Raw genomic sequence first — 23,031 nt, forward strand, 5'->3', positions numbered from 1 at the left:
GGGGGGCGAAAGTTTCAGGGATTTTGTCACTTTTTCTATAAAAAAAAGAAAAGTGGTAATACTGATAACAGTTTTGGTTGATATTGCCATCATGGAACAACTATACTGTCAGAACAAAAATACATTAAAAACGGGCTAACTGTCAATAACTCTAATTTCTTTTAAACACTTAATATATAATATATATAATATAATATATAATTACAAGCAAACATCCACACATTTCAATGTATGTCCATACGTTTGATGGTTAATATGTTTACGACAATAGCCTGACTTTACGACATCACAACAGATTACGGCAGTATTTGACAGGCGAGCGCGGAGTTTGTAAACAAAGTTAACATTCGTTTTCAATAGTCGAAGACGTTACGAATAGAGTCGTTGTCCGTGTGCTTTTAATTGGTTAGCATTTCGTTTATTTGATCGACAGAGGTGTTGAGAAGTTCAACAAAAGGTGACAAAGTTTCCTCTACAAAGACCTTTGAAGTCTTCTATACCAGTTCGAGCTAGCGCTTTTAGCTAACATGCTACAGTGGACGGACAGCAGCGTGACTGTGTGGGGAACAGGCTGCTTTGTGTGAGTACAGGCCAGGCATGCAAGTATTGAGCCGCCTCGCTAAATATCTGCTTCGACTGGGACGACAGAGACCAGGTGTCCAGCTGAAGTGTTCAGCGGCCACAATCGACATGAACCGGAGCAGGGGTCAGATCAAGCGGGTGCTCTGCGTAGCCGAGAAGAACGACGCAGCTAAAGGCATCTCTGAAATTATGTCCAATGGAAGGTCCAGGAGGGTTCGTGACATTGTTTTGCTATTCGAGATAACTCAGTATGCTGCATATTGTTCATTGTTTTGGTATAGCGGTTATAACAGAGTTATCCTGTCGCACTGTTAGCCAACAAGCACTCATGGTTATGCTTTCTATTTTAGAGGGAAGGCCTTTCCAAGTTTAACAAGATCTACGAGTATGAATATAATCTTTTTGGTCAGGTATGTATACGCGGTGAAATGCACAATTTCTTCTTCAAACCGTGTTTTCACGCCTTCTGTCATTGTTTCTTTATACCCTCATCTGCCTGTAGAATGTGACAGTAACGATGACATCGGTGTCAGGCCATTTACTGGGGTTTGAATTTAAAGCCCCGTTCCAGAAATGGTAAGTTAGAAAGGGACAAGCTCACCACTTAGATGCTATACTGATAACTGGATAACATTTTCCATCCATAGGCACAGCTGCAATCCTGTGCTGCTGTTTGATGCTGAGGTAGAAAAGTACTGTCCAGATGGCATGGTACAAATTAAGGTACATCTTCTTACCTTTCGCGGGAATCACAAAACTATCAAGATCACACTTTGTATCTAGATCAATTATGGAACCTCACGCTCCCTTGGTTGCTGTATTTGTGTGCTGTTTCTGCAGCGTACGCTAGAGAAAGAGGTGAGGCAGTGCGAGGCCTTGATTATCTGGACTGACTGTGACAGAGAGGGAGAGAATATTGGCTTTGAAATCATCAGTGTCTGTAAAACAGGTACTGTTGCGTAGCATAACCATATTCTGGTGACAGCAAAACACCAAACACCAAAAAGGGTACACGTGTCCATATGCACATAGCCCTGATAAGTGTGTATTCGTATATTTTCAGTGAAGCCAAATTTGCAGTTGTTCCGGGCAAAGTTTTCTGAAATCACGCCCAATTCCATTCAGAGAGCTTGTGAGAGCTTGTCTGAGCCGGACGTTAACATCAGCGATGCTGTTGATGTTCGCCAGGAGCTTGATCTGCGGATCGGTGAGGAAGATCTTATTGCACTTCATGATTAGTTACTTGATGTAATCATCCGCTTTTGCTTTTATGATTCAGCCTGTCTTTGAACACATGCAGGTGCATCCTTCACCCGGTTCCAGACTCTTCATCTGCAAAAGATCTTTCCACAGTCTCTGGCCAATCAGCTCATCTCTTATGGCAGCTGTCAGTTTCCCACCCTAGGCTTTGTGGTGGAACGTTTCAAGGCCATCCAGGCTTTCATTCCCGAAATTTTCTACAAGATTAAAGGTTCACGCGTACACACACACACACGCATATTCAGGTTTGATGTTTTGATGGAGAATGTGTTCCGCTCATCTGCACTCCTCTGCTTCCTTGTTGAAGTGGTGCACGAGGTGGAGGAGGAAACTGTTGAATTTGGATGGGAAAGGAACCGTCTTTTCAACCACACAGCTTGCTTAGTACTCTACCAGATCTGTATGGAGGTATGCCATCTATCTATTTTCTTATGTGTGAATAAACGTAAGTAGAAGACCACTTCTGCAGAAAGCATGAAGCAGTTTTGATGGAGCAAGTTATAAATTTCATACCCACATTCACTCTGTCACACATCAAACTTTGGCTTGACTTAAAGTCTGTCTAATCTCAGTAGCCGGCATTGCAGACAGATGACAAGCGTCACCTTAAACCAATGACTGTTTGTGAAGAACACTTACTGTACATGTGATGTTTGCCAAATTACTCAGAGCCAAGTCGATCACAATCATCTAAGAGGGGCGCACGGTGGCTTAGTGGTTAGCATGTTGCCCACACAGTCAGGAGATCGGGAAGACATGGGTTGGAATCTCCGATGGGCATCTCCGCGTGGAGTTTCCATGTTCTCCCCGGGCATGTGTGGGTTTTCTCCGGGTACTCCAGTTTCCTCCTACATTCCAAAAGCATGCATGTAAGGTTAATTGGCGACTCTAAATTGTCCATAGGTATGAATGTGAGTGTCAATGGTTGTTTGTCTATATGTGCCCTGCAATTGGCTGGCGAGAAGTCTAGGGATAGGGGATAGGCTCCGGCATACCCCCGCGACCCTAATGAGGATAGAAAATGGATGGAGGATAATCATCTAAGATGCCTGGTACAGTTTACCACACAGTGCACATCGTAACCGTGAGCTGCTCAGGATAGAACATGCACTGTCCTGCCCTGCACAGTTATTACGTCAGCTTAACCCCAAATAATGACTGTAAACAGTATTATTTTAAACTTTTTTCCCCTCCTATTTGCTAATTTTGCCTACCAAAATATGCTGCCAAATCAAAATCCACCCTGTAGCTCAGGTTTGGGCACTAGATCAAACACAGCTGTGGATATTTGTGAAATGATTGTAGACGGGAATGTTATTTTTACCACAACATTTTGTTGGCACAATGCATAAATGACACATGCAGTGAAGTAGGCTACAGAAAATAAATTTACGGTGTTTATTTGCTGCAAATACAATTTTACCTCTGTTATGATGTTTATTTCAGGGCTGTATCAAACCACCAAGGCACCATGGTTGCCGCCCACTCTCTGTGCATGTGTGTGCCATTTTAAGTGCATATTTGCATCCTTCCCTCTTGCCACGGCTCAAAAACACAACTCTAAATTTGAATTTGCTATCCTATAAATACAAATATTTATATCTATCTATCTATCTATCTATCTATCTATCTATCTATCTATCTATCTATATATATATATATATATATATATCTATATATATATATATATATATATATATATATATATATTTATAGATGGAAAAATAATAGTATGAAGAATAATATATAATGTTTGTTATGCTACAACTAGACTACTAAAGTATTAAATGTATTGTTAAGTGGTCAGTGAGCGCACAAAGACAAACACCAGAATATGTTTTTAATGCGTTCCTAGGATCCCATAGCAACAGTCACCTCAGTAACCAGTAAGCCCAAGAGCAAATGGAGACCGCTGCCTTTGGACACTGTGGTAAAGTCAAGCATCCATACACTTGCCTGCTTGTCTTGATATCTGCATCAGAAAGTAGCCTTGTGACTTTCCTTCTCTTTTCTTATCAGGAACTGGAAAAACTGGCATCTCGGAAGCTGAGAATAAATGCTAAAGAGACCATGAAAATAGCAGAAAAACTTTACACACAAGGGTGAGTAATGCTTCTTTTTGTCAATTTTGGGTGGACTTTGCTTTCCAAACTTTACAATAAACATTGAAAGGATTTGAAGTGTCTGAGTCTTTGAGATGAGTGTAACACTACATTTTGTTTCTGTGTAGCTATATCAGCTACCCTCGTACGGAAACAAACATTTTCCCAGCATCCCTTGCTCTAGCCCCGCTGGTGGAGCAGCACGTGCCGAGCCCCGACTGGGGGGTGTTCGCCCAGAGGGTGCTTGACCAGCCTGGGGGTCCCAACCCACGACAGGGCAAGAAGTCTGACCAAGCCCATCCCCCGATACACCCCACTAAATACAGCAACACACTGCAGGTAGGCACAAGGCCCATAAAAGCAGATATCACAACTCCGGTGCTGTTTTAACATGTCTTTCTGCTGTGTTCAGGGCAATGAAGGACGTGTGTATGAGTTCATCGTCCGCCACTTCCTGGCTTGTGTATCACAGGATGCTTTGGGCCAGGAGACCGTTGTGGACATTGACATTGCTCAGGAGAAGTTTTCCGCATCAGGGCTCATGATCATTGCGAAGAATTACCTCGACGTTTATCCCTATGACAGGTGGAGCGCTAAGGTAAAGGGGAGTGTTTGTTGTTGTGAAATGATAGAAGGATGTAAGGATTTTAATTGATATGTGCTAGGTGATTCCAGTGTATGAACAAGGCTCCCAGTTCCAGCCCTCTGCTATTGAGATGGTGGATGGTGAGACGAGTCCTCCACAGCTGCTCACTGAAGCAGACCTCATATCGCTAATGGAGAAGCACGGCATTGGTACAACACACACACACACACACACACACTTGGCAGCTGTGGAGAATATGCATTTTCCAACATTTTGTTTTTATCCTATCTTAGAGAATGCTTAAAATCCATCCATGTGATTTATTATTTGGGTTTCAAAATGCAGTGGTTATGAGAATCACTTAATGTTACTATACTTTAACTGTATTCATACAAATTTGTGATTTTGGACTTCAGTGGCATGCACCGTGCTGAAGGATGGACAAATCAAGTAGTCTTAGCAAATTCACGGCCTACTCGCACATAAAAAAGTGACTTGAACCCTTTACAGAAGTCATTTAAATCTTCAGCATTGTGCCATTGTGTTCAACAGGCACTGATGCAACACATGCTGAGCACATAGAAACCATAAAGAGTCGCATGTACGTGGGCCTAACAGCTGACCAGAGGTTTCTCCCTGGGGAGCTTGGCATGGGACTGGTGGAGGGTATGTACACAAGCGCACACTGCAGACTCAAATATTAAGAAGGTTTTGAACTGGAAGAGGTTCCTGTTGTCTATTTGCTTAGGTTACAACGCCATGGGCTATGAAATGTCGAAACCCCACCTGCGGGCTGAATTGGAGGCGGACCTCAAGCTGGTGTCGGAGGGAAGGAAGGACAAATGGAGCGTGTTACAGCACCACATTCAGAAATACAAAGCTGTTTTCATTGAGTCTGTCAGGAAGGCAAAGAAGTTAGTTTTAATGTTATTCAGAAGTACCATGCGTGCAATTAGGTTCACTGTAAAAAATTAAAAATAAAAAAAAAATCTTTCCTGTCCCTCATCAGGTTAGATGAAGCCCTGTCGCCATATTTGGGGCCTGCTATGGAGATCCCCGAAGCTGAGCAGCAAGACATGGAGATCCCGCTGCCTGTCAGAAAGTGCCCACACTGTGGACGGGACATGGTGCTGAAGAAGAAGAGGGAAGGAAACAGGTACTGGCCATTCTCAAATGATTTAGAGTGTTTCCACTTGGAAAGTCCACTGATGGTCTATTTGAACATAAACCTATGCTGAAAAGCTACTAATATAACCTCTAACCCCCCCCTCGCAGTAAGTACCTGTCCTGTGTGGGCTTCCCAGCCTGCAAAACAGCTGTCTGGTTTCCTGACACTGTACTGGAGGTCAGCAGAGATGATAGCATTTGTTCCACGTGTCAGCCGCGGCCCATTCACATGTGAGTGTTTCACACAGTTGAATGCCTACAGAGTTGCACTTCATATTCCAAACGCTCCACTAAATTGGACTTCAAAGTTCCATGTGTGAACACTGGGTGGTGATGCAGGGCCATAGTGAACACAGAAAGAAATGCACAGTTGTACCTTGGGAAATAGTGTAAATCCAATTCATTTGTTCCAGACACCTAAAAATATTAACAAAAAATACATCTTATAGTGAATAATTATAGTTTTACATGGTGAAAAAAAACAATGCAAAATAATTAAAAATGACATCTGGATGGAACTTATTGTTGATCCGGACTTTCTGTACATCCTGGCGAGAATTCTATACTCTCAACTTTCTTCAGCCCCATGGCGGGTTATTTAGCAGTCTGATGATGCAGCAATGCACAGTGACACTGAGTCAGCAACACGTAGGGTGCCTTGTTTGGGCACTCGACTTCTGGATTGGGGGTGTATGAAAACCAAGGTTTGACTGGACCCTTCGCTACATTCACAGCACAGCAAATCATTGCAACCCCCAGGTACTAGAGTCCCTCTATATAGAGAGTTGCGACATGTGGAGTCGAAAAAATACGGTCACGTGACTCGCAGAGCCATCTTGGGGCCAAATTCGCGTTTGTGTTCGCCTTGTCTTTACAGTATTCTTGGGCGTATTATTTTTTATTCCCCAAAAATTCCGGGATTTTGTGCATTTGGATGCACAAATAGACATGAGAAGGGTTTCAAGCTTTACAGATTCCCTTCAGATGTCAACATACGGACAATTTGGGAAAATAAAATAAACCGTTTGGGCCGGAAGCCGAACTCGTCTTCAATGCTGTGTGAGGTAGGCTCTGTATATATTAAAATTTTTAATGTCACGATGTTTTGACAACTTGACAGAGCCACCTGGGGCTATGTTACTAAGTTTAAGGCATCTCTTGATGAGCTTGGCACGTTTTGGAGAGAGTGTGTTTACCTAAATATTGTGTTCTACTTAATTGTTTTGATATAAGAAAGTAGCCTAAACGTAAGATATACTATAAAAAAAAAACAAAAAAATAAGGCAGTCATGGATGCTTAGACTTAAGAATGATCCTTGTGTAAATCACCTCTAGTTGCAAATAAAGTCATCCATGATCTCGAGCAAACTTATAAAACTGCATTCATTTTGCAAAATCTGCACTTGTTTCGAGGTATAAATAATAATTAAATAACAATGAAGAAATATACATATTTTCATCATTTTCAATGTTTAAATATTGGGGCTTTTATATCTCTGTCTATTATTTTAATTCTATTATCGTGAGGTGAACATGGTAATATTTTGACTATAATAAAATGTCAATGTTTTAACAAAAGATGGCAAAATTATACCATATTACACATTGGAAAATATAGATCTATAAATAATTATAAAACAGACATTTTGCATGCGTCCCTTTGTGCAGAGACATTGCAATTTACATGCATTGTCGTACTGTTCAGCAAGCTGAGCGCTTGAATTGGCCTCAACATGGCGGCGTAATCTCAGTTGTAACTCTCTATATAGAGGGACTCTACCAGGTACCATGCAAGTACTCCCCCTAGAGGTGGCGAGTATTGAATGGAGGCTGTTTCAGCAGTTGGATAGGATGTTCTGAGAGTTGCCAGTGCTGCACTTCTGATGTTAATCGCAGGATAACAGTGTGTATATTTGACAACACAATTCTCACTTTGTGCAAGTCTGTCAAGGTGTACGAAACTCTGGCCAAGCGCCTGATGAATTATAATTAGGCAACCGCGTCAGTTCCTACCTCGTCTGAAGGTGAAAGTATTTAAAGCTGTGAAACTGATGTTGAAAGCCATGTGAGGAACAATCGCCAATAAATTGTGGGCGGTGATGCACGTCTTTCTTATCTTGCTTACCTCAGAGAACTTTGTCTTATTTAACAATACACAAGGTCATACATGCTTTTTTGCTAGAAATCCTTTTAGGCAGATAATTTACTCTCAGCACAGTCAGCACTCACAGTAACCACTCATTATGCGCCATGGCAATTATAGGCAGCTTTGGATCTTTTTAGATTCTGCAGGTGTATTTAATGTTGTGGCTGATGTGTGTGTGTGTAAGTTGAAGTTAGACATATTCTAAAGAAAAAAATAATCCTGTTTGCATCAGTGGGTGTTAACCCTGTGACCACATGCCAGGGCACATTTGGCAAGCAGCAAGCCAGAGTGCTCCACACCAGCATCTGTTGCCACAGCAACTAATCAGATGTACCGATCTCAAAGCTAAACTACAGCACTTAGCTGAAACACCGATCTCAAAGCTAAACTACAGCACTTAGCTGAAAAACTGTTTTTTTTCCCACCCGGCAGTTTGTCTGTGTTCTGCTAGATACAGAACAATAAAGATGTGTTTTCTGCCAACCAAGACGTAAGAGCAAGACGCTACGCTGCATGCAGGGATCGCTGCAGGCTGCAATAATACGAGCCACAGGTGACTGGCTTTTGTGATCGGTGTAGAAAGGCATTTACCAGCATATGCCGATCACATGCTTTTTCACCAAAATCGGACGATCGATCGGAGCATCCCTAATTTAAGTCCAAAGCTCTTTTATTGAGTACTAGTATGAACATTTCAGCTTTTTTCTTCACATTGTGCCTTTGTTTTGCTATTTTTGACTTTTCTGATGTTTTTTAGTGTTTAATTTTATTTCTACAACGTGCCACAGGTCAATGATAAATGAGCTGTGGGCTGCAAATGGCCCCCAGGCACCCTACAAAAGAGGAATAAATGAATCTTCTGTTTTTATCATGGTTGTAGTTTGCAGTGGTGTTTTTCATGAAATGCGGATGTACTTAATGTTTGCATTTGTCTTCTGTGTGTCCTTCAGGTTAAAGCTAAAGTTTCGGCGAGGCAGCCTACCCGCAATGATGCCTTTAGAGTTTGTTGGCTGCATCGGTGGATGTGATGAAACTCTAAGAGAGGTGCTAGACCTTAAATATCTGATGTCAGGAGGAGGAAGCGGCGGAGAAGACCCTCGCCCGAGGACCACAGGACCAGCGCCACCCCGAGAGCCAAGTTCAAACCCTACACCTTCCGCTCCACTTTCTGCCCTCTCTTGGCCCCCGCAGCCTCGTCCACCACCAGGGGGCAGTAGTATCAACGCTGAAAACAACAGTGACGTTATTGTGTGTAACTGTGGTCAGGATGCAATCCTGCTGACTGTGCGCAAAGATGGCCCCAACCAAGGTCGCCAGTTCTACAAATGCAATTCAGGAACTTGTCATTTCTTCCTTTGGGCAGATCAGCCAAGGCAGCAGGGGGCTCAGCAGGGTCAGGGGCCTGCGCCGCCACCTCTATCGAGGCTCTCTGAGCCTCCACGACCATCTCAGGGGTTCAGGAACACCGCGGGAGGTGGCGGCGGCCGGCCTGAGAGGGGCGCAGGAGGGCTTGTGTGTAACTGTAACGAGGCAGCAGTGACTCGCACCGTGCTGAAGGACGGGCCGAACAAGGGCCGGATGTTTCACGTCTGTGGGAAACCTAGAGACCAGCAATGTAACTTCTTTCAGTGGGCTGATGAAAACGCACCACCACAAGGCAAGACACACACACACACCTGCCTTAGATGAATGTGTAGTTCTATTTAACTCAGTAAAAGTTAAATATAACTTGCCCTAAATATCACTCACCCTTTTTAGGTTGGCCTTGCAAAATGAAAGTAAGATCCTGTTGTGCAAATGGGACATAATCAATACAATTGGAGAAAAAAATGTTTTTCACTTGAAAAATAAATATTAATTTAAAATCTAGAATATAATTCAATACACAATAATAGAAATATATTTTTTAACATACACATCATTATCCAACATCAATGGCGACACACATGTGACATTTCACACTTAAAGTGATAGTTGGGATTTTGTGACATGAAGTTGTCTGACATGCATCAGCAGTCCATCTTCATCCGCTGTGGAACACATACGTAAACAAGATGGCTGCAACGCATCTTCACATACATACACAACAATGCACTGTCAATAGCGCGCATATCCCTTTAACCCTTGCAGAAAACAGTAAAAAGTGTGAAACTTTGCTGCATGCTTTTAGTGGGAACAAGTAGCACCATCTGGTGGCCAAATAGACAAATTAAATATTGAAAGCCAGTTGTCCAAATTGGCATCTTAGCATAAAGGATTGCTTTAGTTGATGTTACCATAAAAGTGGGATCAAAAAGGGCATTTTAATTTGTTTTAAAAGGCAATGTTTTTACTGTTTTTTTAGGCTTATTTTAAGAACAAAGATGGATGAATTTGACCTATATTCATTTAACACCACCAAAATGACTGGAAGATGCTTGGATAACTGTGGCCAATGACTGTGAACAAATAACATCTTGCTGTAAATACAACTTTGACATTTCCGTGCAAGATAACATATTTTTGAGATTTGTGCAACCTGTGCATACGTGCATTGGAAGGGTGGAAGATTGCAGTTAACTTGTAGCTTAAGCCAGCAGATAGCTCCTAGTGTCTTTGGAAATGTTAGCGTGACAGCGCATTACTCAACCATAACGACGACACGAACTCCCTCCTGCTGAGGCACCGCATGAAGACTCTTGTAGTGTTTTGACCCCTCTTCCTCTCCATCAGGTGCTGTTGCAGTCGGCGGGTTTAACGGGGGGAAGAAGGGAAGGAAGATAACGGGGGACAAACCCCCCGCTGCCAAGAAACCTCGTTCTTGCGGCATCTGCCACATGCCAGGACACACGCGCGTCAGCTGTCCTCAGCGGTGACAGCAGCTACCCCCCTCTGTAGGGTCTGCGGCCCATGACACGACTCTTTCCATCCTTCACACACGATGCAACACCTGCAGGGGACCCTCTTGTGCCTTCTTATGACATCGCCTCAGACAGCTACTCCAAAAGGATAGGGTCGAGGATCAAGATGTCTCACAATTTGCAGCATTTATTTTGCTGCATGTTACACTGATGACATAGGAACCACTTTTAAATCTTCTGCAAGAAGATTCACAAGAGTCAACAGCTGTCCTTGGCTCCAGTGAAGCATCCATTCATTGCCTTTCTCTTTAGTCATCCCACCAGAAGAGCTTCACTCTGAGAGGAGCTGTCTGTCCTTTTAAAGGAAAATGCATTGGCACGCAAATGAAATCTTAAGATTTTGCAATTTTCTGCGTAACATCTTTTAAATGCATATTTTCTATGAGTTGACTTAGCAGTGGGTGGGGAAAAAGACTTTTCTTTGGTTATTCATCTCTAAAGAATTCAACTTTTAATATGATAAACTGGGAATAAATATGTCTATTTTAGAGCATTCCATTGTTCCGTTGTTGTTTTGCTTTTGGTTTCAGTTATGGTAATAATGTTCTTCTCTGGAAATGATTCAGTTTTGGTTTTACCCTGACTCATAAGTCACACAGTTAAGCCGTCTTAGATTGCAGACAGCAGCAAAAACGAACCTTTTCTACTTGAAACATTGACATTCCAAACGTTTTCAGGCTAAATGGAAACATAAGAGTTCGGATTTTTTTACAAACATAAAAAAAAACATTTGTAAACATTTGTTTTGTGGCTTTAATATTTCTGAAGTTTATTTACAATTTTCTACTGCAAATCATATGTGGAATCCATTCATAAATCAAGTTAAAAATACTGCAAATCACGCAGTATGTATGCAGTATGTGTGACCGATGCATGCTTCTAGTCACATAAACTCTGTGCACTTTGTTGCAGGGTTTGTGTTCCCAGATGTGCTGTTCGATCCCTGCAGGTTTGAGGGGTGTTGCTTAGCGAGAAACGCATGGATTCCCGGTATGGGACCTTCTTTTTTCATTTTCTTGATATTCCAGGGAAGCAGCGCAGATCTTTCTTTACTGGCACGTTCGGTGAGTCACGCGTGAGTCATCACGAGTGGGCGCTAATGGTCCTACGGTGTTGTTTTTTGTGCTCCCAATTCCACACAAATACACACACATTGCCAGTATCCGGGCAGATAACAAGTCATGTGATACTTGTGTGTGTGTGTTTTCTTCTCGATAGAGAGTAATAACGTCTTTCTTACTGGAAGTGGCAGACTGCTTCCTCGCAAACGTCCCATACAGGAGGAGGAGGAGCGCCTAAAGACGACGCTAAAGCGCGATGACGTCATCAAGTCAGTAACCTCTACTTCTAAAAGATGCTCAAGGCTACGAGCACATCTGTAGAGGAGTTTTGTCAAGTTTGGAAAACTTAACTCGAATGAAATACATACTGTAACTCTGGCATTGAGATATACAATATATACTGCACAAACAGAAAAAAAGTGTCCCATCTTTTTTTGTACATGAGAAATTTAAATTCAAATTTGCATGTCAGGGCCTTTATACCGTACAGCGCATCCGAAGCATAAACCATAGTTGCTCTTTTACCACATTTTATGTGACATCATTATTCCAAAATGGAATCAATTAATTTACTTCCATCCACTTTCAATGCCACTTATCCTAACTAGGGTCGCGGGTATGCTGGAGCCTATCCCAGCTGACTTCGGGCGAGAGGCGGCGTACACAACTCTCGGTATAGACAAACATTCACTCTCACATTCATACCTATGCCACCATCAAGCAAAACTTCTTTGCAGGGCGGGACTTAGCAACAAGCTGCCTATAAGTCGTTGACCATTTGTCTAATGACTCTAAAACTTTGAGGACGTTTGTATCACATGTATGCTACCATGTCATTCAACGCATTTTGGTCACAACCTATAGGGGGCGCCAAAAATGTCACAGTCACGTGAAAACATTGAGGACACCCATGGGCTGACATTCTCTTAATGAAAGCCGCAACTCACTTTTACGTTGTTAAATATTCAAGTTTGAGGTTTATTAACAGTTGGGATCACCCGAGACGGGTGTATTTAATAATAATGAAATGAACTTGCCTAATAATACACAGGATGACGTGAGAGGAGTCTGACTGGATGTTTAGTAAGGCCATCAATGCTGCATTGCTGCTTTTCTTCTCCATGATCTCACTTCTCAGAAATGGTCTGATACTTCCAGAACCAGTCAGCGTTTAACGGTGCTTCTTGGTGTGCGTTACTTGCTGTTTTTCCTCAGTGGGGTCTTTCAAAATGAAAGACCATTCAATACTTTTGTTCCTATGACCGATGCTATGGCTACGGTAATGTTGCACTTTTTTTTATCTCTGATTTCCATATTTGCTGCACTTATAGGTCAGAGGTCATAGCAAGCATGGATCCCTGTTCATCCCCTGAGCTGCTTATCAACCCTTCCTGCTGTCTCATCATCATCATCATCATCATCCAGCTTTTCTGTCGTTGCTGTAGAAACAGTTGCCATGGCGACTGGTGCCCGTAAGTGATGCAAGCATTCCAGGTGCATGCAGACCATGACAGGAGAGCATGTAAGTGCTTAGTTTTACGGTAAATGAGGAGAAGAGTGGACTTGTCGCCCTCCTTGCATTCATCATGTCAAACTACTCCCACAGTGGAGGGTGTGTGTGTGTGTGTGTGTGTGTGTGTGTTTGTTGGGGTGCTCAGGTACAAAAAGTTCCAGTACGGAAGTGTTGAGGTGGAGTTTACACACACTCTCTTGTATGGCATCAGCAAGCATTGTGAGATCTCTGTAGACATGTTGCTTAGCATTAAGATGTAAGACGTAAGTATCGCTTTTGCTCTTTCGTGCTATATTTGGATCAAAGATGGCCGCAGGGGTGAACAGTTTCACCAGAGTGAGTGCAGCGGGGCTTTCATTTCAACTGCAGATTGTGATCTTTCCTGGCTGCGCAACTGTAACTACTAACAAGTGTGACTCCCTCCACCTTTCAGCTTTGGGCTGCAAATTTAAGACTTAAAAGATAATTGTACCTTTTTAATTGATGTAGTATTTGCTGAAAGACTAATTTGGCTGTTGAGATGCTCCCACTGTACGAATCATTATGCTAATATAAATATATATACATACATATATACTGTATATTGCATTTTCTTTGGCTTTGTTGTGGTTCCCTGATAAAACATTCAAAAAACAATACAAGCAGTCGATGTTTGCTAAATACAAGGCAGAAGAGTCTTGATCATCACAATGATTGTTTTGTCATGCTTGTGTTTTATTTTTATTATTCATTATTACACTGATTATTATATAAAATATGACATGAAATGCAGGAAGTGAATAATATGTACTGTACAAGATGTGGAATGGATGGGGGTTGGATTAAATAAGCTTTGCCTCTTCCTACTCCTTTTGGACATGTGGAACTGTGAAAGGATAACCATGCAGCCACAACTTACTGCACTGGACAGGCTCTGGTTGCACAGTACAACACGAGCAATGCAATTAATTCATATATACTTTTATAATTGTGTTATTAATTGTATTATTAAAATGCATCATTTTTATTCATACAAGCAGCGCCACTAGGTGACAGCATGGTTCTACAACACCTTCCTGTTCTCTCTCCATTCAGTTGTCTTCAAAGGGTAAGGTTTTACTTTGTTTTGGTTCTGTTATACAGTAGTTCACTTACAAATGGAACTGAAACCATTGCCTGTGCAGTTGAATAATGGCTTTATGGTTGTCACTTTACTGTACTTTGGACTTAACTTGACAATGTCATCTATGACTTGCAACTCGACTTGGACTTTGACATCAGTGACTCGGGACTTGAATCAGACTTTAGCCTGATGACGTGAAAATACTTGAGAATTTTAGTGAGTGTGCTGAGTAAAATGTGTCCCTATTCAAAGTATTCAACTAACCTGAGCATGGTTATATCATTTCTTGCGAGACGACTATTTTCCCCACAGAATCTGCCGCATTGAACGCACCTATTAGCATCCAATCAGGTTTAGAAACAAGCGAGGGCGTGGCTTATATTTCTAGCAGTCCCAGACTGCTGGAGAGTGGTATAACGTTATTCACATTCACATGCGCGTGCACACACAAAGCTAATGAGGTGAAATGAATATGCAGTATTTTGAACGTCTTGTCTTGTTTAAAAAGTAAAACAGTTCAAAATGACTTCATTGTATTTATCAAATGTAATTGCTGCATTGATATTTTATTTGCAAAACACTAAACGGTTCTTATGACTTGTGAAGACACGAAAATGTCAAGCCTGTGGCTTGTCTCGATTTGAGGTTGGACTTGGACAGTGGCGGAGCCAGAAATGTTTCATTGGGGTGGCCAAGGTGAGACCATTATTCACATGGGGTGGCAATAAGTTGATACGTGAAATGTCTCCACGTAGCTCCGCCACTGGACTTGGACTTAGAAAACACTGACTTCCTCCCACCTCTGCTGTTAATACACATTAAGGCGAAGGGTGGATGCATATAACGATTAAGAATATTATGTAACAAATGCAAGATAAATGCTCAACATTTCTATAAATGTATACAATTACACACAAATGTCATATTTTGTTATGTAGTAAAAGTACGTACTTGACTATTCTATTATTTTTGGGGCTGTAGGGCTGACTCGGTACAAAACAATCTTGTCGTTTTTGTTGTGTACATATTTCTAAAATAGCACTGTCCTCTTCAAAAGTCACCCTCCTCCCTAATGTGCACACTGACCTTGTCCAATGGAGCCGCCTCCCTCCCTCTCTTTCTGCACTTGCTCTTATTTACGTGCGCGGCCCCGCGAACGCAGCCACGCATTTGGGGGCTCGGCCCTACGTAATGGCGTCGGAGGCGCGCGCGCGACTTAAAGCAGCGCGTCGTCCCGTGTTGATGTGTCGCAGATTTGAAAAAGTGAGCCAGGAGGACACTTTGCAGGACGACAACCACGCAGCGCGCGGCCTCGGGGGGATTTGGGTCTCCTGAAGGGGCACTTTATTCTTGTGACTTTATTCTTTATCCTCGCCCTTCTATTCCCCGCCTATTGGACACAGCCAGGTTGTTCAGCGCGGGCATGGAGCTGTCATCCATCGGAGACCAAGTGTTCGCAGTGGAGTCCATCACCAAGAAGAGAGTCCGAAAGGTGAGCACCGACACTTTCATCCACTCCACGAAACTTACATAACTTATTTTCCATCTGCTCCCCCCCCCCACCACCACAGTGGTGGAGGAGCGTCCACGGCCAACACAAACTAGGCCATACACTTGTCATTTACTCGTGCACACAACCACATACAAAGTGTGTTTTGAATTCTGGGAGAGTAAAGTTGAGATGCTTGTTTGTGGAGGATCCCACGCAGATGTAGTGCACTGTGATGGAGAGGGGTGTGTGTGTGTGTGTGTGTGTGTGTGTGGACTGTTTAGTGCGCGGCGTGATGGTGTCCGATTAGCACTCGCATTATTTTTATTTTCTTTAAACGGAATAGCGCAGTATACGAAAATCTTTACGATATACAGTATATTTGTTCAAAAGTTATTTCACGATTACAGCGCAACGTACGTCAGTTTCCAATTGTTCCACAATGACGTGACGGTTGCGCAACACGCAGCACGTTGTTTACGCCTTCCCGTGGCCCCGCCTATCAGAGCACACGGTGTACGGTTCTAGAAGTGTGCGTGCGTGCGTGGAAGAAAAGCGCCCGGCTCGTGTGACCATGTGACGTCAGGTCAAATAAAGAATGGGGACGCTGACTGACGTCATTTCTCGGGGGGTGGGGGTAGAACACCCCACCCCCACTTGATCATGCACGTTCTGTAAGTACATAATGTACATCATCAAACATAATGTTTATGTATACCTACTGCATCTGTGACAAAAAATGGACTGTTAGCAAACCAGATGTGAAGTGTGGTGCTCACATCACAATGAAGTACATTTCCTGCATGAAGTACATCAAATATATATTTGTTGCCCACTAAAGTCATTCCCAGAAAAAGAAACACTTAAAGAGTCAAGAGTGTTGGGGTGGAGCTAGTGTTAGATTTATTAGATTAGGGCAGTAGTTCCCAAACTTTTCGGTCCTGACATAAACCGCCATAAGCACACAACAAAACATCATAGTTTGATATATGAAATTCATAATTATATGATTATATAATTGATTATCCTGGAAAAGGACGTCTTTACAGAAGAGCATGTCCTCATGAACGTACGCACATACACCAGGACATGTGCCAGGCCGTGTGTGTGCTCTAGCACCCCTTTTAAAACACGTTGTTGATCACAGCTAACAATATCTTTACCCAACCTGTCGAGACAGACGGCCGCCCCACAGAGCCCAGGTTCTGTTCAATGTTTCTTCCCCTGGGGGAGTTTTTCTTTGCCTTCGTTGGCAAGTGCTCGCTCATGTGGGGTTTCCGTTGGTTCTCTGTTTTCATCTGTGAGTGTGACCTCCATGTATGAAGTGCCATCAGATATATTTGGCGCTATAGAAAGAAATGGAATAGAATTGAATGAACAAATGGTGACAGGCTGTGATCTTCATGCTCTTTTTCTGTGGTCTGCAACAACGTGGTATACAAAGAATAACCAGTAAAACTACACCACGAATGTTACACATAAACAAAAGAATTCTACATCACATTTTAATTATTTCCTGCAAATTCTTTTGATGTTCTCATTCATTTCCAAAAAGGCCTGGTAATTCCCATTGAAAGCTTTTTCAACTCTTTTTCCTGGACTTTTTGCAAACCTTTGCCTGAAAGTTACTACTGAATGCAAAGTTGACAAACTAATAGACAAAACCACACGTGACATCACACACACACACACAGGAGACAAGCCAGAATAGAAATCCACGTTGTATGGTTGCATGTCGAAATAAAACATGTTCCACACTTGCTGTGTGCAGGGTAACGTGGAGTACCTACTGAAGTGGCAGGGATGGCCCCCCAAGTGAGTCAGCGCTGAGTCATTATCCAGTGACTTCATCCCATTTCCGGCATGGTCACCATGATGATGATGATGATGATGGGCAGGGAAATTGATGATCATGTGTGTGTGTTGGTAGGTACAGCACTTGGGAGCCCGAGGACAATATTTTGGACCCTCGCTTGGTCCATGCCTACGAGGAGAAGTGAGTATGGTTGTTTTTGGGTCATCGATGGTGAACTGTTGCTGTGGGCCACTCACACTGTGTGATTTTTCCTCGTCTCCTTCGGTGGCAGTCAGGAGAAGATCCGAGCTCTGGCCTATCGCAGGAAAGGTCTCCGACCCAGAAGTCTTGTCCTGCGGGTAGAGTATATATATTCTTTATTCCTCTGCAAATGTACGGTCACACGGTAAGCGACTATCTTGACACTCAAGGACTTTTAGAAGCTGCGGATAAAATCAACATGTCAGGAATAAATGAAGGACAGTGCGAGGCATGAGGCTGTGCACAGCCTTGAAGGTACAGGACGGGTTTGTCATCAGTTCTTTTCCTGACAGGGAGTCAGTGAAGTTGCTGTCGACGTTTGTAGAGGAGAAGAAAGAGGAGAGAGTTGCAATAGTGCAGTGGTTCCCAAACTTTTCACAGTCGCGTACTCCTTCAGACATTTGACTTAAAAGGAAACCATTTTTACATTTCATGAAATTGAAATATTAAACATGATTAATTGGTTAAGTAATTTTATAGTAATTCTGGTTCAAAAATGTTTGACATGAGCACTGATAAACAGATAAGATGTGAATTTCTCTTGGAGGTGAATAAAGTATGTCAGTATTTGTCCGACATATCTTTTATTTTTGCCGCATGTTAGGATCCTTCCCTTTGAATGGGTTGAACTTGAGCTTCACTTTCGTCCTCTTGCAATCGCTATGATTTAAATCTGCGTATTAATTTGATACCAAATTGAAAGAGAAAGTTGAACAAACGCGATAAAGCGGTATCCAAAATACAGCAATGAAACCTCATTTTCAGGGGAATCTCCGCTGTGTCGTCCTGATACGCACATACATTGACAGGTTTTCACAAAATAAGTTAAACCTTCAACATTAAACTCTTATTTCTCTTAATTGACAACATAATCATCCAACTTACTTACTTATTCGTATAAGTCACACAGAGCAATGAAGAACTTCATGCCGTGTCTTCTTCCTTCTTTCTGCTAAGACGGTGCGCTCACAATTGTGAGTATTGGGCGCTAATTGTTTTTCACTTTTATTCACGTACCCGCTTTGGGAACCTAGGCAATAGTGGATGCGGTAAGCGACCACACTGTGTGAAGACGGCGGCGGAACGTGGACTAGACTGAGGTAGAGGTAGAGGTAGAGAGGGTGAAAACCTTCAAGTTCCTTGGCACACACATCAGCGAGGACCTCACCTGGTCTCACAACACCCAACAAATTCTGAAGAAGTCCCAAAGGAGACTGTACTTCCTGAGAAGACTGAGGAAATTTGGCATGTCCACCACAATCCTGAGTTGCTTCTACAGATGCACTATGGAAAGTGTCCTTACCGCCTCCATCACTGTTTGGTACGGTAACTGTACAACACGTGATAGGAAGGCACTCCAGCGGGTGATCAAGACCTCACAGAACATTGTTGGGGCAGCCCTCCCCTCACTGCAAGACATTTATAAAACTAGAGTCCTACGCAGAACACACAACCTCATCAAGGACAGCACACATCCACAACACTCATTATTCACACTCCTACCGTCAGGCAGACGCTACAGGAGTTTGAAGTCCAGGACCACAAGGCTGGCAAACAGCTTTTACCCACAGGCCATCAGGCTTCTCAACGAAGCACTCGCACACGCCGCACGCAACACAAGCACACACTCATAGCACTTTATTTATTTATTTGTATTATTTATTTGTATTAATGTCTCTTCTGTTTTTGTTGCTAATTTATTGGTATATATGTTTGTGTGTTTCTTTGTCTTTCTTGTGTTTTCTTTCTTTTCTTGGGAGAATGAACAGAATAAGATTTTCATTGCATGGTAGAACTGCTGTTTTACCACGCACATGACAATAAAACTCTCTTGAATCTTGAATCTTGAGAAGGCGCATAGAGGAAGTTCTGAGTTAAAAATGAAAGTGTCGTTTTTTTTTGAGTCTCAATCAAAAGAGCGTTGTTATTTTTGTATTGGATCTCACCAGACCATGAAGGTGCACATGAGGTCTTCATTTCTGGTTCTCTTTCCAGAACCTTTTCGCCATGGACCTCCGGAGCGCCCACAAGCCTCCTGACAAACCTCCACGGCTGCGCCTCTCGCTCACCCGCTCCATGAGCACGGATGTGGACAACGGCGAGCATGGAGGCCCGTACTGTCGCTCAGCGAGGAGGAGGAGCAAGCAGCAGGTGTCTAAGCGGAGGCCGGTCGCCCGGCCGAGCAGGGAAAAGGTGGCGGACTGGGAAGACATGAGTGAAGAAGAGGAGAAGCAAGAGACTGAAAGCACCGCAGACGAGAGACGCGAAGACAGCTTATATGGTTTGTTTTGACTGCGAGTGTGACACTTGACCTTCCTGTGGTTTTTAAATCTTTCTTCACCCTTTGAAGGTCAGTCAGAGTGCAGCTCGCCGCCGGCACTGGAGCGACAGGACCTGGAGATGGAGGCGATGGAGGAGAGCGCAGACGTCGTGTGTGACCAATTGGAGGACAGTGCCTCACGGTTGGACGATGGAGCAGGAGAAGTGCTGGCCACGGGCAATCAGGTGGGCGGGGACACAGGTGAGGAGGGGGCGGCGTCACAGCTGGAGAGTCCCAGCGTGCACCTGAGCTCGGTGGTAGCAAGCGGTGAGACAGTGAGTGATAATCACTGCGTTACCACGACAACAGAAGGCGGTCTGACTCCTCCGGCTGCAGCGGAGCATCTTGCGAAGGTGATCGTGACAAAAGTGACCATCAACTCGCTGACGGTGACTTTCAAGGAGGCCGCCGAGGCAGAGGGCTTCTTTAGCGGCTGTTAGCCGTTTAGCAACAACCAGACTTGCCACTCATTTTGTAACAGGTGTAAATAGTCATGTTTACAAAGATACACTCCTTTCCTGCTGAGAAGACATTATTGCCTTTGACCTTAAAAGTGATTTTTATTATTGTGACTTTTATTAGGCAACCAGATTGTCCACGAAAATGGCTAAAAAGCTCAAGAGGCAGACAGGGAAACAGCAGTCAAACAAACACACTACTACTTCCATGCAGCTACTTTTTACTCGGTTGTCCTCAGTGCTTTCCAGCAAGACATCCCATTCTGATGCTGTATCTTCTCAGGGGCCCCTTTCCATCGGCCCTCTTTTTCTTACAAATACCTTTTTGTGCAGACATCGCCTTCCGGAGCCAAGTTTATTTCTGTCCCACCAGAAATAAAACAAAGAGAAGTAATGACTGCTGCTGCTCAGATGAAGTTCTTGCATTTGAAGGAAGAGGGATACACAAAAAAAAGAAGTAATGTTGTGTTTGCTGTCTGTTTTAAGTCCTATAAATGCTACTTGGTTCTATTTTTGTATTACCAGTTGATAGTCCACTCTTTACACTACTAGCCTTTGTGCTTGTCAAAGGAGGAGATATCATTTTACACTGCTGCTGTTACGCTTTGTAGGATCATGTACACCAGGAGTACATTAGATCAGACAGTAGTGAGCCTTTGTTATTTATTGCATGTCACGTGTATAAGCTAAACTAACTTATGTGTCTGAATCGTCTTTATTTCAACTGCATTTCCAGTAATTGTGTACTAAAATAACTGTTTAATAAAAGTTGTTTTATGTACAACCTTTAACCTTTGTAAGTACATTATTTTTTAAAAGAAATTATAAATACGTAAATTTGTCTATATGAAATATATTCATCATCATGAATCACTGAAAAACAAATAAACAAAATTATAGCTAATTATGAGTTAATACATGTGCCCAGGCACGTATATTAACGTTAGTGAGATAATCCACCCACCTCACAGGTGTGGCATATCAAGATGCTGATTAGATGGCATGATCATTGCACAGGTGTGCCTTAGGCTGGACACAATAAAAGAACACTTACATAAACTTTTGGGGTTTATATTGCTTTGAGTGTAAAATGCAGCAGGGTGTTAGCATATAGGGCCATAGGCTGGCCACAATAAAAGGTCACTCCAAGAAGCGCTAACAACACTTTTGTTGTTGCGTTTATATTTGTGTTGAGTGTAAATCCAGAAGGGTGTTAGCATTTAGGTCTTGAGGCTGGCCGCAATAAAAGGCCACTCCAAGAAGCGCTAATATTATCTGAACAAGTGTTGAGCTTGTTTTGTTGAGCGTAAATTCCAGGAGGGTCTTAGCATGCGTGTCTATCCAGTTTAGTCATTTAGAAATGTGACTGTTAAGAATACAATAATCCAGAATGAAAAATTGGGTGTATAACTATACGGCACAGTAAAACCAAGGACAGTTATCATTTTACTACAAATGGGGCCAAAAGAATATCGTCAGCCTTTAGACATGTCTTCTACATCTCCACTAGAGGGAGCTTTCTCCTAAAAAAAAAAAAAAAAAAAAAAAGAAAAATCCGTCAAATGACTGTAGTAGTGTAAAGGACGCCATCACTGGCCTATTAATTAAGAGTCAATGATACCACTTCATCCACAAGTGGCAGCAGCCACCAGACAGCAGGTGACAACACTCGTCGGTGGATTTCAGTTCAAGGATTACAGGATTAACACTTTAAAGACTTCAAGTGCAAGGTTAGCGTTAGGTTTCCTGCCCCATGTGTGTTTGCTGTGGTGCTCGTGCGTTTACACTCAAAAGGTCATTCTAAACTGCCCTTAATTTACTGGAGATGATTTTAGTCATTAAAATGGCAATAGCGTACCAGTATGACTAAGCGTTTTATGTTTTTTCACACTGAACAGGATCTGTGACATTGGTTGACCTAATAATGTGGTGACTTTCACTTTCAAGCCGCTCTTGAGCTGCAGACAGGTTGTGCGTCAACTTTCGTAAATCATCACAGTGAACATCTGTTACAATTAAATACTAAACTATACTATTGCTGCTGTTTTGGAGATGAGTTTTCTGTATTTTTTTTCAGTTTGTTGGAATCCGTGGTGCTCAGTCAAATTTTTAATTAGACAAAATGTACTGAAGTTTATGTTGTGTTCTCCAGTACAAGCAGGACAATAAATAAACAGAACTGTCAAAATATCGTAATTGCTGGCTTTCAACCACGTGACCTTTAGGCAGTTTGCGCCACGTTCGGTGAGCAGACGGGCGGCAAGTGTACGCTACAGCCGCATTCACACT

General features: G+C 42.7%; 2 protein-coding genes across 8 annotated transcripts; both read left to right on the plus strand.

Annotated features, from left to right (window-relative positions):
* The first annotated feature begins 307 nt into the window (after nucleotides 1–307).
* top3a (DNA topoisomerase III alpha) lies at nucleotides 308–14,804 on the plus strand. Of its 7 annotated transcripts, none has more exons than XR_008566794.1 (20): nucleotides 308–795; nucleotides 933–992; nucleotides 1,085–1,158; nucleotides 1,230–1,305; nucleotides 1,423–1,531; nucleotides 1,646–1,789; nucleotides 1,883–2,053; nucleotides 2,150–2,250; nucleotides 3,698–3,772; nucleotides 3,862–3,944; nucleotides 4,073–4,283; nucleotides 4,357–4,542; nucleotides 4,610–4,739; nucleotides 5,083–5,196; nucleotides 5,279–5,444; nucleotides 5,540–5,686; nucleotides 5,806–5,928; nucleotides 8,794–9,500; nucleotides 10,556–12,993; nucleotides 13,136–14,803. XR_008566794.1 is itself a non-coding variant. In XM_054760146.1 (20 exons), the coding sequence occupies exons 2-20, from the start codon at nucleotides 691–693 to the stop codon at nucleotides 10,696–10,698; spliced, it is 2,925 nt and encodes a 974-aa protein (XP_054616121.1). In that variant the 5' UTR covers nucleotides 308–580; nucleotides 649–690; the 3' UTR covers nucleotides 10,699–14,804. The 7 variants fall into 7 exon arrangements, 2 of the variants coding, with proteins under 2 accessions (XP_054616121.1, XP_054616119.1); XR_008566796.1 differs by having other exon boundaries at nucleotides 10,556–12,477; nucleotides 13,136–14,802; XR_008566793.1 differs by having other exon boundaries at nucleotides 10,556–13,326; nucleotides 14,337–14,801.
* Nucleotides 14,805–15,577: 773 nt separating this feature from the next.
* On the plus strand, nucleotides 15,578–21,533 carry cbx7a (chromobox homolog 7a). Its single transcript, XM_054760147.1, has 6 exons — nucleotides 15,578–15,911; nucleotides 17,680–17,723; nucleotides 17,839–17,904; nucleotides 17,996–18,062; nucleotides 19,960–20,245; nucleotides 20,315–21,533. The coding sequence occupies exons 1-6, from the start codon at nucleotides 15,843–15,845 to the stop codon at nucleotides 20,722–20,724; spliced, it is 942 nt and encodes a 313-aa protein (XP_054616122.1). The 5' UTR covers nucleotides 15,578–15,842; the 3' UTR covers nucleotides 20,725–21,533.
* Nucleotides 21,534–23,031: the final 1,498 nt, after the last annotated feature.

This window comes from Dunckerocampus dactyliophorus, chromosome 18 (genome assembly GCF_027744805.1).
Source record: "Dunckerocampus dactyliophorus isolate RoL2022-P2 chromosome 18, RoL_Ddac_1.1, whole genome shotgun sequence".
Taxonomy (NCBI): Eukaryota; Metazoa; Chordata; class Actinopteri; order Syngnathiformes; family Syngnathidae; genus Dunckerocampus; species Dunckerocampus dactyliophorus.

Excerpts from the sequence above, each read along its gene's own strand:
- top3a (XM_054760144.1), top strand. The coding sequence starts at position 598 with ATGCAAGTATTGAGCCGCCTCGCTAAATATCTGCTTCGACTGGGACGA. Across the intron at positions 1,306-1,422 it reads ATGGCATGGTACAAATTAAG|CGTACGCTAGAGAAAGAGGT; the intron begins GTACATCTTCTT and ends CTGTTTCTGCAG. Across the intron at positions 2,054-2,149 it reads AATTTTCTACAAGATTAAAG|TGGTGCACGAGGTGGAGGAG; the intron begins GTTCACGCGTAC and ends TCCTTGTTGAAG.
- cbx7a (XM_054760147.1), top strand. The coding sequence starts at position 15,843 with ATGGAGCTGTCATCCATCGGAGACCAAGTGTTCGCAGTGGAGTCCATC. Across the intron at positions 17,905-17,995 it reads GTCCATGCCTACGAGGAGAA|TCAGGAGAAGATCCGAGCTC; the intron begins GTGAGTATGGTT and ends CTTCGGTGGCAG. Across the intron at positions 18,063-19,959 it reads CCAGAAGTCTTGTCCTGCGG|AACCTTTTCGCCATGGACCT; the intron begins GTAGAGTATATA and ends TTCTCTTTCCAG.